Below are 15,941 nucleotides of genomic sequence, written 5' to 3'. Positions count from 1 at the left end.
AGAATCAGTTATGTTTTCATTCATTTCTAACTCTAACATTTCATCTAGCTCATGTTTGTGGACAGACACTTTGCTGCATAGACCCATGTAAATTAATTCAAATACAATTGCATTATTTATGCAAATATTCTCATGGGATAGGTAATAGTGTTTCAGATATTGTTTGTAAGAAAAACCACAATGTTTCCCTCAGTCCTCCATGTTTTCCATTAAAACCTAACATGAGTATATTCCAGTCCAGTAAACTAAGCTCCAACCAGACCATTCCTATGTCATACTAAGTAAGCTCTATAAAATAAAAAATTAAATTTCCTTGAGGAATTTATACGGCTTGTAGACATTGAAAGATGCTTTGAATATTTTTCTTAAGAATAATTTTATAGAACTAGTAGAAATATCTTGCCAAGAATCCATGTTGCTTCCAAATATGATAATTTGAAATCTTATGAAATTTAAATTTCTAAACAATAAAAATGGGAGAATATAATGAATTATATGAGAATGACATTAGTCAGCTGCTCTATTAAATTCTCACCAGAGAGAAAATAGACCAGAAATCTCAGCACCATTTTTGATACTTCTAACTTTATATTTCACGTTCTTTTTCCTGCTTCTTCCACATGTTATATTGTTGTTATGTACTCATATGAGTAAAATGAAATCATTTTAAAACTGGATTAAGATGAAATATTTCTACCACATGATTATTATTCAGATTGTCAGTTTTCTGGATGACTGGTAGTGACTTAGCTGTTAGAAGAGAGTTGTGTTTATATGTAATGGCAACAGTTGCATGAGTTTGCTTGTTCTGGTGAAAGCAAAGACTGAGGACCCAGTTACTGGCTAATAAGACAAGGCATTGAGTAGAGTTTTCTAATGTTGACCACTTGCCTTCAAATGTAATATCTTTCTTAGTGTGAAGATGCATATAGTCTTTGTGTGAGAATGTACAATGAAAGTTGTAGGGCTATTTTAAGTGACAGCATCTTCCCCTTATTTCTCTGGTTCCTATATTTTATGTCATCTGCATTGTCAAATTCCTTCAACCAGCAGAAATTGTTTCCTTATGATATTCTGTGACTGAATATGTCTTACCAGTTTATACTAACCTTGAAAAATTTTCTTTTTCCCATTTCAAGTTCCACCCAATCTGACTGTTCCACAGGAAAAATCACCTTTGGTCACCAGAGAAGGAGACACAATAGAACTTCAGTGTCAAGTAACTGGGAAACCTAAACCAATCATCCTCTGGTCTAGAGCGGATAAAGAAGTCGCAATGCCTGATGGGACAATGCAAATGGAGAGTTATGATGGGACACTGAGGATTGTGAACGTGTCAAGGGAAATGTCAGGGATGTACAGGTGTCAAACTAGCCAGTACAATGGATTCAATGTGAAGCCAAGAGAAGCCTTGGTCCAGCTCATCGTGCAGTGTGAGTAAATTCCCTTTCCTTTGGTTTCTCTGTGGGGATAAAGAAGGAGAAGATAGCACTTCTATCTGAGTAAAAGAAGTGATTATTGGCACTGCATCAGTATCAAATTTAAAAAGCAGCCCAATTGCTGTCCAATATAAATGGCAACTGCCATTTATCTGGTTATTATGTAGCCATTAGTACATATACAGTTGTCTTTATGTACACATTGTGATTATGATGGTGTTTAAGGCTAAAGAATCAACAAACTGTCATGATTAAAAGCCATCAGAGTACAAACACAGCAGGTGGAGATGAAAGGAACTGCTGATTTGGTTACTAAGCTCTAGTTTCCATAGTTCATTCCATTTTTAAATATTTGCATGACTGTGGCCCAAACCATCCACCTATTTAAAGAATCCCTTTGCTTAAATGTGAATATCTGATTACTGAAATGCTACTTTTGCGTGTATGAAGTTGTTACAATACGTTGCATAATTGTCTAGTAATAGAAGTCGTGAGAATCTTAGGGGCTGAATTCTTCTAAATAATCCAACAGATAAGTGTTTAATTATGAGCTAAATAAGGTAATTCTTGAACTATTTCTATTGAAATTATGGCTGTATTTCTTAGAAAAACTGTAGACACTATGGGGTTAATATTTGCTCTTAAAATAATTAAATTAATAAATTTAAGAATTGATTAAAAAAACTGAGCCATACAATTGGTACTGTTTACTTTGAGAAAATAGTAAAAAATCAGCACAAGATTGTAAAATTTGATCCTATAATAGCAGATGATAAGTATTGCACTGTTGTTTCTATGGTGACAGGAATGTGATTCAAAAAAATACCAATAGACATCAGCAACATTCAGCTCTTTTGGTCTAAGTATGAAGGTGCAAGGTGCAATTATACAGCGGGGTGCTGGTTGTCAGAACTTCCACTCAGAATTCCGTGTCCATGCCCTGTCCACTCTGGAAGCCAAACACCAGCAGTCTTTCCAGGCGCAGCCAGGGATTCAGTGTGTTGCTCAAGAGTCTCTTTACGTAGATGTCTACTTCTGAAGAATCTGGTTATGAGTCAGAATTTGCCAAGCACAAGCAACCAGTAACTCTCTTAATAAATGCTTCCGGGAGAATCAGTTCATGTTCAGGCAACATAATCCCTGTCAGTGAACACATACTCCATGTCTGCATTAGGCTTGCTCCTGCAAAACTAAAATTGAAGAGACTCTGATAATACTTTTTAAAAATAACAAACATTTTAAGTTTTTCATCATAAAAATATAGAGTTTTGCCTGAATTTGACATCTATGATACACGTAATATTACCTATATGAAATATAAAATACTATGCCATCATGCGAACACACACATGCACATGTATATACATGTGCTGTTCATTGCATCCTTTACAACAAGCTCCGTTATTACATATAACTAAGTTTTATTTATTTATATGTATGTGTGGATGGTGTATACACACGTGTGCCTATGGACACACAAGTAGGCAGACACATGTGGGAACATGCATGTGGAAACCAGAGGTTGACTTTGGGTGTCTTCTTCAGTAACTCTCCACCTTAATTTTTAGACAGCTTCTCTCACTGAGCATGAAAGTCACCAGTTAGCCAGGGTGGCTGACTAGGAGTTCGCCTGTTTCTGACAACTTGGCGCTGGTGTCACCAGTGCACACCCGATGTTTACATAGGTGCTGAGGATCCAATCTCAAATCCCCAGATTTTTGCCACCGCAAGCACGTCACTACAGAGCCAGCCAGCTCCTTAGCCCACCAACTCTTTTACACATTGTGTATTCCAAGCATAATGTATTTATATTATGGCTAATTGCTAAAGCTGCTAAATACATGTGAGTGTACATACAGTTGGCAGGTGTATAAATATATGTTTAAATTTATAAACAAATAGAAATACAGATACATACGCACTTTCTGATTCTGGAGAAACTGAGGTTTCAGGAGTATCCAAGAGGACATACTGATTTAGTGTTTTGCTACGTAGAACCAGGTTGGCGCATTGAACTCAGGGAGATCCACCTGCCTCTGCCTCTTGAGTTCTGAGGCATGTAACACCACTCCTGGAAATTTAATGTATGTTTTTATTATTTTTTAAATTGTCATACCAAACACTGGTTTAATCACGGCATCTTCATTCAGACTATTTTTTAGTCATCCTTGTCCCTCTTCCCGTCTGTCTCTTGATGGTTCTTTTCCATCCTCCCTCCCCAAGTAGCTTCTTTCTGCGTGTGTGTCAACATGTTCATTGTATTCTTTTTATTTTTTTCTTTCACTTCACTGCTCCCTAGAGATTTCTTCCCCTCTTATCATCCCACTCAAATTCATGACCTAGAAACACACATCAAGTCTAGAATATACAGAGAGGGAAGACTCACATTATTTGGTTGGTTTGGTTTGGTTTGGTTTTGAGTCTGGATTATTTTGCTTAACACAATGATTTACAAAAAAAAAAATTTCCTCTAAATACCATAATTTTATTTTTCCTTAAGACTTAATAAAATGCCATTGTATATATGTGCCACATATTCTTTTTACTCATTCATTGATGATAGTCTAGGATAGTTCCATTTCTTAAATTACAAATAGTTTATCAATAAAACATGTCAAGTTTTTTCTTTCTTTTTTTTCTGCATTAAATTGAAATTGAGACCTTTGGGTGTACATCCAGGAAGGAGCATAAGAGGGTCATTTGGTAGTTCTATTTTCAGATTAAGACATCTCCATACTAATTTCTATGGTGGCTACACTAATTTACATTTCCTCAGTCTTCTCCAGCATTTGTTATCACTTGTTTTATGTGTTTGTATTGTTTTGTTTGGTTTTTGTTTGTTTGTTTGATTGATTGATTGATTTTTCAAGACGGGGTCTTGCACTGTAGCCCTGGCTGTCCTGGGACTCACTATGTAGACCAAGCTGACCTCAAACTCACAGAAATCCTCCTGCCTCTAACTCCTGGGTGCTGGGATGAAAGGCTTACACTGCTATGCCCAGTCTCATTTGTCTTTTTATTGATAGCCATTCTGACCAGGTGAAATGAGATCATAAAATAGTTTTAAATTGCATTTTTCTGAAATCTAAGGATGTTGAACACTTTAAAAATATGTTTTGTCTTCTGAGAGCCTCAATTGAATAACTCATGTATTGAGTGGAAGATCTGAATTTGGAGTGTTTGATTTTTTTTTCATTTCTTTCTGTATTGCAGTAATCATTCCCATGACAAACATTGTGTCTCCTTCCATTCTGTAGAGTGTCTGTATCCATTGCTGGTTGTTTTCTTTACTATGCAGAAAGTTTTAAACTTCACATAACAAATTTGTCAGGCTATTGGAATTATTTCCTTTGCTACTGGAGTCCTTTATAAAAAAATAAGTCTTGTTAAGCCTATATCTTGAAATTATTCCCCTGTATTTTTTCCATAGTAGTTTCAATGTTTCAGGTTTTAAAATAAGATCTTTGACAAATTTTAAGCTGATTTTTTGTATAGTGAATGAGACATGAATCTAGTTTAATGCTGCACATGGATATACAGTTTCATCAACATCATACCACCACTTATTATAGAAGATGTCCCTTTTCCATTGTAAGTTTTAAAGATTTTCATCAAAATTTAATGAATGGTAGTTGAGTGGATTTATTTGGGATGCTCTTTTCTATTTTATTTGCTTACATTTTCTGCTGTCTTTGCTTCTATGTAATGTACTTTGAGATCCAGTATTGAAATCCATCCATCATTTTTTTTTGCTTGGGTTCCCCTCCTTTGGTTATTCAGGATATATTGTCTTTCCATGTGAATTTTAGGATTATGTAGGCAGACATGGTACTGGAGAAGGAGCTGAGAGTTCTACATCTTGATCCTGCAGGCAGCAGAAAGAGATAGTACCAAATTAGGCATAGCTTGAGCATCTGAGGCCTTAAATCCCACCACCACAGTGTTACACTTCCTCTAACAAAGCCACACCTACTCCAACAAGGCCACACATCCTAAAGTGCCACTCCCTGTGGCCCAAACATTCAAACACATGAGTCTCTGGGGGCCATAACTATTCAAATCACCACACAAACTATATTAAGAAATAACAATAGCAGTGCATACCACAAATAAAAGAATGGGGAACATAACTATCAGTATGATTCTCATTTTCTTAGCATTTAATCCCTGCAAAGTTTTAAGCTAAAAGTTCGCTGTCTTACTTGCAGATTATTCATCCTATTTCCTACTCTTAACTTAGTAAGGCTACTATAACAAAAATATTATAAACTGGATAGCTTATACATCAGAAATTGCTTAACATTTCTGAAGCTGTGAAATCCATGATCAAGTATGAAGTCCCTCTCCCTGCCTCATAGAGGGCACTTGTCTTTTAACTGGACTCATGTGGTATCATGGTGGAAAGCACTATTTCTGTGGCATCTGTTTTATGAGGGCACTAATCCCGTTGATGCGATAGAGCCCTCTCCAAAACCCCACTTTCCAGTGACTCACAGAAACCATGAGATTTCCACCTAGGCTTGGAGTGGAGAGACACGCATTCAGAGTATAACACTTTTGTTAGTTTTAAAGATTGGTCCATTCCTACTGTACTCTAGACCTTTGCATGCCAAGGCAATGTGTGTGTGTGTGTGTGTGTGTGTGTGTGTGTGTGTGTGTGTGTGTGTGTGTATGTGTGTGTGTGTGTAGGTAAGTAGACATAGGCATATATTCCCAAAGTTAGGGATTGACCTTGGGTCTTCATATAGCTTATAACTTTTAGTATCATAATAGTTGTGTGTGTGTGTGTGTGTGTGTGTGTGTGTGTGTGTGTGTGTGTGTAAATTTTTGATTTATTGATCAATAATCAAGTTTTCCATTCCAGAGAACAGTTTAGAGACAAACTATGTTTGATAATAAGTTCTTAATTTTCTCTTCTCACTTGACAATACACTCTGTCTGAAGGTGGGCTGAGAAAAGCTTTTAGTTTCCTAGGAAGATATTAATACATTCGGTGTTCATTTTTGCTATTTTTAAAGTTAATGGTTATTAACGAGAACTCTGCATTTATTATGCAGCATTCCTTTGTTTGGATTAAATGGCTATATTAGCTCTTTCATTGTTTTCAGTAGTTATTGGAAGCATTAATCAAGTGAACCCTGAGGCAAAGTTAATATTTTGAAAACATTAATATTTATATTTTCTCCCAGCCTTCCCATTGCCTCCTTCTTGTCCCTAAGACCTTTTGTTTACAAAAAAGAAACAATTGCACTTATAATATGCTATTCAATTTAAACTCTGCATAAATGATTTATGGAAATATTATCTCAGGTTAACATATCTTATATATAAATATACATATTATGCTTAACTCGCTTATGTATTTTCTTTACTCCTAAGTATTTGAAAATTTAAGCTCCCATGTATGTAATTTACATTTTCAGGAAATTTTTTAGTGAATTTATTATGGCTAAACTGGCCTCAGAGTCCCCTTTTTTGGGTTTCTTCATTCTTCTGGAGAATAGATCATCATTGATAACTGTGTAAGGGATAAATGGATACCTTAGAAACTATCCAAGACAGCATTAAGGGACTCTCCCTCTCTACAGGACTTCTCAGAACAGAGCAACACCAAGCTTTTTAGACTAAGCATTGCTTGGAAAAAGATGAGATCATCCAGCCTATGGCTCCTAGGAAGAAAATGAGCAGTTTCCCTCTCTGCTTCAGTCTCGGTTGCTGTCTGAATGTAGATGTGGGCATAGATTGCTTAGGGAAAGTCTATCAATTAAAAGTGCTTTCATAAAGCATGTTGACAAAATTGGAACAGGAAAGAGCTGGTTTTAGCAGAATGATTAAAAATACATCTCAACCCAGCCAAGATTTGTGTTTCATCAGCCCAATTAGCTAAGTACTGTGTCCAACACGATTGTGCAGAAAGGGATTCAAGCAGTGATCACAGCATCACTTACCTGCAAAGATCCTTCCTCCTGAACCCTTTGGGTATGGCAAAAAACACTAAGTGCTTGTAAGCTGAAACACTTATTGTCTCCTTTTCTAGGCACATTCGGCTACCTGCTCTCTCCCTTTCTCATTTCTAGGAAATGTATTCTCAAATAAATGAGCACAAACATATATAACAATCAAAATTCTTTTTCTTTGTATTAATTCTTTTTTTTTTTTTTTTTTTTTGGTTTTTCGAGACAGGGTTTCTCTGTGTAGCTTTGCACCTTTCCTGGGACTCACTTGGTAGCCCAGACTGGCCTCGAACTTACAGAGATCCGCCTGGCTCTGCCTCCCTAGTGCTGGGATTAAAGGCGTGTGCCACCACCGCCCGGTGTATTCATTCTTAATATATAAAAGATCTTACTTTCAAAACGTAGAATTTAGGCATTACTAAATACTTTGAGAGGCCTTATAAGATGTAGTAAAATGTAGTAACAGTAAGCCATTAAAACGTATCACAGAGGTGAACAATAACATGTCCCATGAACAAATCTATGACTTAGACTGTGAGCTGGTCCCAGCACTGTAAAAACAAAACAACAACAACAACAACAAAACAGGTGTCTCAATGAGTGGACAGTAAATCAGTAAAAAGAGGAGGCCTCAAAGGACCATATTATAAGAGAAAGACAGGAAATTCTCAGACTGCAGCAGGCGATACTCTTACAGAGAGCTCCATCTACCTGCGGGTCCTGGTCAATAGAATTTTAGCTTATGTTTTCGTAGGAACCTTATCTTCATTGACAGTCTGTTGTTTAATGCAGATTTGTTTATTTTATTTTACGGGCATGGGTGATTGATTTCATCTATGTCTGTGCACCAATGTGTGCCTTGTACCCTTGGGCTCAGAGGAGGGCGCTGGAGCTCCTGTAACAGAACCAGATGTAACTGATCATGTGGGTGCTGGCAATTGAACCTGGGTCTTCTGCAAGAACAAGTGTTCTTAACCACTGAGCCATCTCCGGAGCCCACATTTTAATATCTAACACCAGGTGCAGATATTTTGTAGTATATACTATATTAGGTTATATTTTATTGTATTTGTTTTATTTTCAAATTGTGGTTAATATACCAAAATCCTTTTTAGCTATAACTGCTTTCACCACCGTAGGATTATTTTAGCTGAATTTAACATTGTCTCACCAGAATCTAGGAGAGAACATACAGTTTACTACCAGGCCTTCTCACTCCCCATCTCCCAGGAATACCTTAAAAATATAGGGGAATCAGGCATGGTGGCACACACCTTTAATTTCATTACTTAGAATACATGGCCAAGCAAGTATCTGCGAGTTCAAGAATAGCCTTGTCTACATGGAGAGTTCCAGGCCAGCCAGAACTACATAGTGATACCCTGTCTCCAAACAACAAAAAAAGAAATTTTTCCTTGTTTGTTTTGGGTTTTGTTTGTTTCTTCATTGGTGTATTTTTCTCTTCTTTTCTTTTTTCTTTTTTTGAGACAGAGTTTCTCTGGCTGTCCTGCAACTCACTCTATAGACCATGCTGGCCTCAAATTTACAGCCACCTGCCTCTGCTTCCTTCATGCTGGGATTAAAGGCACACACCACCACCCATCAGCAAAAGGAATATTTTTTGTCATGATTTGGGAAGGAATCTTCTTGAGTCTTGTGCTTAGAGGTTGGGGGTACTGCAAAAGTGGCAGATTCTTTTAGTATTGCCCTAATAACCTTTTCCTGCCAGATTGTAATTACTGGGAGAGGAGATCCTAATCTGCTAATTGTAGTGTTTGGAGGCTATGCCTAATTCCTAATCTTTAAATTCTGAGAGGGTACCCCTTTCCATGCCAGGACAATAAAACATATCTCCACTTATGGTCAAATATTCCTTAATTGAACACAAGAACCCTAGATCAAGAGCCCCTGCACTGGTAATGGCTCATGGACAAGAAGACAGGAGACCTGGAGAGGGGATGAAAACTGGTGAAATATCCTCCGATGGTAGCCGGTATGCTTGCATAGACACGGTTTCCAGAGCCCCTGAAGAGGCCTGCCAGTTACGAGAGTCACTTCACTAAGTTCAAAGCTTTGTGGTATCATGTGTCAGCAGCGTCCTCCCCCAGAAGCAAGGTAACACAGAAAAAATGTCAGGAGTCCTGGCTGACATCCTTCCCTTCTCATGTTATCCGGACATCAGTGCTAGAATCCTGCAGAAGGGAGTTCTAATGGGTAGGAGCAGATTTGAGCTTTTTTCCGCTTCATCCTTTTCATTTCATCTACAATCTCACCTGCCAAGGAGCCTCAGCAGTTTTTTGAGGTTTTTTTTTTTTGTTGTTGTTTTTGTTTTTGTTTTTTACCATCTCACGTTTTCAATTTGGTCACATGTTCATTTTCTGCACTAACAAGTATGTTTCTAATGAAGTTATTTTTTCAACACACTTTCAGAATAGAAACTGTCTGTAAAGTGCTGTGTCTGTGGTCTTTCTTGTAGGTCTTTTGGCTACATATTTGGATGGGAAAAATCTGTATTTTACATTGTCCCATCAATCCATTCTCATTCTCCTTAAAAATTCCTTTTTTTCTGGTGTACGAGTACTTCTTTGAACTCTTCAATATTGTAGTAAACAAAAGCAAAAATTCTTAAAATTGAAACTTCTGGATTTAAACTGAGCATGCATTGTGAAGATTAAAGAAATTCCTCCTTAATTAGAAACTTAATACTTGTTTTAAATGTAAAAATTACTTTCTCTTTGATTCCAAACTACTTTTAAAGAGAAAGTTATATACGTTTCTTGAAAATGAGTAAGTGGAGTTTTTTTTATATTTTCTTTTAGGGATTGAAGTACAAATTGGTTTTCTTAAAAAAAAATCTATACTGTAAGAGATGCTTTTAATTGTTTTTATTATATAATGTGGGTGTCTGTAGGTCAAAGGACAACTTATAAAAGTTGGTTCTCTCCTGCCATGGGGTCTCAGAAATTGAGTAAAGGTCATGAGGCTTGGGTGCAAACACCTTTGCATGCTGAGCCATCTCTTTCATGCTTGGGTAGCGTGCTTAGAATAGGGAGATAATTATACCAAATTAATAAAGAGAGAATATTTTCAAAGTAGAGAATTGAACAGCATGTAAGAAAAAAATGGGCAGAAGTTTCTTATTATTTATTTCCGTGACGTCGCCGATGCAATTGCACCCTCTTCCTGTGTGCAGTTTCAGCTTTTTTGTGTCCTTTATTAGCAACAATTTTCCTGACTTTTTAATGTCTGAGCATATGAGTTTGTCTACACTCCAGAACTTCCTAGTGTGTAGCAAGAGGTTACTGATAGAGAGCATTATAGCTCAGTTAAAAGATATGAGTAATTTCAGTAGGTGATTTTTTTTTTATATTTTACGGCAGGTGCTCACATGAAATCCTAAAGTGAAAATGTGCCAACCAGTCACCCACATATGTACATGCATGAAGATGCACATGGTGTAATCCCACAAGCATGACTGTGTATTTAACATTTCTATTCCCTTTATTATCCACCCGTCTCCCTGCATGTCTCAGTGTTAGCTCCATTCAAAGGACATGTTTGTTGAATGAACACTTATTCTTGCTAATTCAGTCTTTCATCCATGTCTTTTATGACAGCAAAGTATATACTGGTTCTATTTTAATCCTACAATAATGCTTGGGTTGCTATTTATCCCTTCTCTCTCCACATCATATTTTGTTCCTACTCTTTCCTGATCCACATTCTCTTCCTTGGCGATGTAGAGGCTTATCGGCACTGTGCAGATCCTCCCCCAAAATGTATGTGTGAGATATTCAGCTGGCTTCTGCAAAATGTCAAGATAGTTTCCTGATGAATTCCAAGATCTGATGTAACTAAAATAAAACTTATAGTAACTCCCCTGAGTTATTTTCACTCTTCTAGGAACGCATGTTCCACCTACCAGGGTCCTTCTCAGCTATCACCAAGCTCATGCTCCTCACTCTAGTTTCCTTATCCCCAAATATGCATGTGAAATGAAACTGGGTTATCAAATTCTGGAGTTGGAAACTTTATTTAACATGTACATTTTTATATTTCCCATCATTTCTCTAAAATATATTTTTCCATGTTTGATATGATGATAAAAAGTCAACTCACCAAACAAACAGAACTAGTATGAATTAAATATGGTAATGCTTGGAAAGTATTTTAGTTCAGTTTAGTTAGCTATCACATCCACTATTTCATACCCTATACACCTTCTCTGAGTACAGTCATACTTCTTGATTATAATTTTCAGTTTCAGCATTAAAACTTTATTTCCTGCAAGAAATCCCTACCATTTTCTCTATCACTGATCTCTTTTCCTTAACACCACTGATGCCGAATGCTCATCCCTACATGAGGACTAGGACTTTAAATTGCAAATGATAGGACTTTCTTAAACCGTTTTAGGGAGTTTTGCATGTAATCCTAAGACTAATGACTCCTACATATGATTGGCTTGACTTGGAAAGACACAGCTACAACATAGAGGCAAAATGCAAGCATTTATTTTTTTTTCTCTCTGATAATTCTCCATAACTACCTATTACTCAAGCCTCTTAACTGGCAATGCCTTCTATCTTTTGTGAAGACTATCATTCCTGCTGTAAGGGAGGTGAACAGCTCATTAGCTCATCCTCCTGTGCAAACTTGATGCTTCTGTCCTTTCATCTTTTATCATAAATATAATTGACGTCACATCCATGGATCACATTCTTTAATACCATCATGGCATCAGATGCCATGTCTTCCCTGGTACAGTCTGAAACCTCCAGCTGACTGGTCACATATTTTTCACCTGCAGTTTCGATAATAAAAGTGAGGCACCACATGTGCATTTTTGGGCATACATTGAGTGTAGCAGGAATCTTAAAGAGTCTTATTAATAAGAACGAACCTGGGACCAGTTATTGGGGTGAATGCTGGAAGGTCAGAGAAGCAGAACAAGCCACAGCTTCCTCACCTCGCCAGTTCCTCAGCTGGTCCTGTTTCCTCAGACTGGAAGCCTTTGAGTCCTCATCCAGAATGAAACTCAGCTGAACTGCTGCTAGAAGCATGAAAGCTTAACCAGCCAAATGCTTCTAGTTCCTGGTCCTCACGCCTTATATACCTTTTTGCTTTCTGCCATCACTCCCTGGGATTAAAGGCGTGAGTCACCATGCTTGGCTGTATCCTTGAACACATGGATTTCTGCCTCTGGAATGCTAGGATAAAAGGCATGTGCTACCACTGCCTATTCTCTATGTTTAATATTGTGGCTTTTCTGCTCTCTGACCCCAGATAAGTTTATTAGGGTGCACAATATTTTGGGGAACAAAATAACACCACAACTGAGAAAGACTATAAGAAAATCAGAATACACGAATGGGGAAATGGGAATATATGGGGTAGAGTCTGATTTTGCAGAGGATTCTATAGTTTTGTGGTGCCCATCTTAGTTATGCAACCACCTTTGCCCTCCCTATCCCTCCCTCCCCCACTGTTTTCTATGCAAGTAAAGGGCATATCAAAATAATCTCCAAATAATCTCAAGTTTAAAAATTGCTACCAAAAAACTGATTTATATTCAATGCGTTAATAATAGTGTGTGTGTGTGTGTGTGTGTGTGTGTGTGTATGTGTGTGTGTGTGTGTGTGTGTGTGTGTGTGTGTGTGTGTGTAGTGATTTCAGGAATCTCCATGATACTACATGTTTAAATTAAGAAAAAGGATCAAATTTCTCTGCAATATATTTTTAGTATAAAATAACTCATATATGTGTTATAATGACAGAAAAGAGTAAAAAATCTACTTGAACAGCACAAACAATTATGTGTGTTTGTCTTTCCTTAATGTGGCACGTAGAGAAAATGAGTACATGACAGAAAAAACACATAAGGAGAGGACAAGATTGAAATTCCTGATGGTTTATTTTTAATATAATTATTTCTATAAAATAATTTTAACATAGTCTTCCCCATTGTTTGCTTTATGATTAACTCTCATTTAGAATCAGGATGGTTACTGAGTAGGACCCTAAGTCCATAAACTCATACAAATGTCAACACATAGAACTCTGAAATTTTCCAATTAATTGTTTTCGAAGAATATGAATGTGATCTTATTAAGTATAATCTGTGAGGTTCATTCTTAATGTAACCCAACCTCCACATAAATACAAAGAGAAATATGTTGTAGTGCTTTGGAAATCAGCTTAATTGACTTCACTGTGGCTCTACATCTGTCCCTGTGTAGATATTTTCTGTGCTTATCTGAAGAAAATAAATTTTACAAAAGAATAAGAAGATCCTGTTGTCTGCAAATTACTGTATCTTTCTTCAATGCCATTTTATGACACGTGCTTCATTTTAATTTATATTTCCTTTGTCTTTAACAAGTACCCTGCTTTGAAAAGTTTGTAATGTTTTTCCCCCTAAAAGCATCCTGTTAAATAAAAGTTCTGCTTTTAGTGTTTTATATACATGATGCAAGTTTGTTTGGATAAGAAAATTAGTTGGTTCAGCAAAGACACATTGACATTTCTCTGCTGCTGGAAAGATTTGGCTTGAAATGTCCATTTCAAAAATGTCTTGGATAGCACTCAGAGTCTGGGCAAAACATTATTTTCTTGGACATTTGCGTATGTGTGTGTGAGAGTGTGTGTGTGTGTGTGTGTGTGTGTGTGTGTGAGAGAGAGAGAGAGAGAGAGAGAGAGAGAGACAGAGACAGAGACAGAGACAGAGACAGAGACAGAGACAGAGGGACAGACACAGAGAGAGACAGAGAAAGAGAACGCACACATAAAGGCCAGAGAACAACTTAGATATTGTTTGTCAGGCATGCCTTCTCCCTTGTTTTTATCAACTTTGTGTTTTTGTTTTGTGTTTGTTCTTTCTGAGAGAGTCATGACTCATGGGCCTGAAGCTGGAGAGTGGCTAGTCTGATTGCCAGCAAGTCCTAGGGTTCTGCCTGTCTCCACCTTCTCAGTGAAGTGATTATGAGAGGTGCCACCATGCTGAGTGCTTATAACAGAGGTTCTGGTGTCCAACTCACTGCCACTTGTACAGCAAGTGTGCTACCAACCTTATTTTCCAGCTTTTGATCCGTTTCTCTTTCCTCTTCCTCTCCTCGTCCTTTCTTCATTCCTTCCTCTGTCTCTGTTACCTCCTCCTTCCATCCCATTCTTTTCTAAATCTCTGCCTCTTACTTTTCTTTCCTCCTCGTTCTTCCTTCCTTCTCACCCTAGTTCACACACTACATACTCACACTATATCCCCAACCTCAGGCATACTTAAATATAGATACACATTTAGGAGATAGAATTCATTGCATGAAGTTTGAAAATGGGATATACCTTGTGGCTTGCCCCTTGTAAACAATCAGGCTTGGTTTCTGTAGAATTCAATGAGAGGACATCATATTTGCATTCTTTCATGCCTTGTAAGATGGACATCAGCTCATGGTTATTCTCTAATTAGATGTTCACCATTTTTTTTTTTTGGTCTGGGTAACAATGACTATATAACCCAGTGTTTATTAAGAATCGTATTTGATCTAACATTGATATGCTTACTAACACTGACGTTTTCATTATAGGGTGTGTGTGTGTGTGTGTGTGTGTGTGTGTGTGTGTGTGTGAACTGTTTCACCCACTCAGAATTCACTTGGATTGTGGGAATCTGAACTCCAGTCTTAACACTTGTAAGGCAAGTATTTTAACCATAACTCTTTAATAGTATTTTCTAAATTATATTTTGATATTATAATATGTTTACATCAGTTCTCCCCTCCCTTTCCTTGTCTCAAACACTTCCATATACTCCTCCTTTCTATCTTTCAAATCATGGCCTCATATTTTCATTGATTATTATTACATCTATATATGTGCATATATATGTGCATCTTTTGTTGACATTTGAATTAAAAATGCCAGTGCTTTGCATTTTTTACTTTTCTACTTTGTTTTTGAGAAGGGACTTGCAAGGTCAGGCTCATGATTTTGATAAAATTTAAGAATGAGCCTGAAATTAAAGCTAATGGAAATTAAATACACACTACCATGACTGTAGCAATAGTAATTCTATATAAGTTCACCATAGTCATGATTCTCTGGAATATTTCATCATTTTAGCAGCAGATGTTATTTTGAATTCTATTTTCCATAAAAGGGAATATTTCAAAATCTTTTACAATTTTTTAAAAGCAAGAAAAACTGAAGTAAGAATAAATTAACTTAAAAACAGACTCCAAATTGCATCTGATAGTAACTTGTCTTTTATGCTTTCTATGATTATTTTGTATATTTTCTTATTTCTTCAAAATTAATCAGAAGGACTATTCTTCCTACGCCATAGAAGCTTAGGATATTGACATTGCATTGGATCTTAAGGTGGTTACATAATCTATGTTGTTAAATAATTGATTCTTTCTGTTCCAAGGTAATAACAATATTGTATTTTCACTAAAGGCAGTATATTAATCAGACAACTGCAATAAATTATGTCAATAAATGTTTACTTTTAATTAGTTTTGTCAATAAATATTAATTCTGTCAATAAAATGTT

General features: G+C 36.7%; 1 protein-coding gene across 1 annotated transcript in view; it reads left to right on the top strand.

Moving 5' to 3' along the window:
• Mdga2 (MAM domain containing glycosylphosphatidylinositol anchor 2) overlaps positions 1–15,941 on the top strand; it is a 794,049-nt gene that overhangs the window by 612,746 nt on the left and 165,362 nt on the right. Inside the window, 1 exon segment of the mRNA XM_052738256.1 lies at positions 1,140–1,433. Coding sequence (XP_052594216.1) covers positions 1,140–1,433 — 294 coding nt within the window.

Source organism: Peromyscus californicus, unplaced genomic scaffold, assembly GCF_007827085.1.
Source record: "Peromyscus californicus insignis strain IS unplaced genomic scaffold, ASM782708v3 Scaffold_15__1_contigs__length_86483966, whole genome shotgun sequence".
NCBI lineage: Eukaryota > Metazoa > Chordata > Mammalia > Rodentia > Cricetidae > Peromyscus > Peromyscus californicus.
This window is presented reverse-complemented; position numbering and strand designations above follow the sequence as displayed.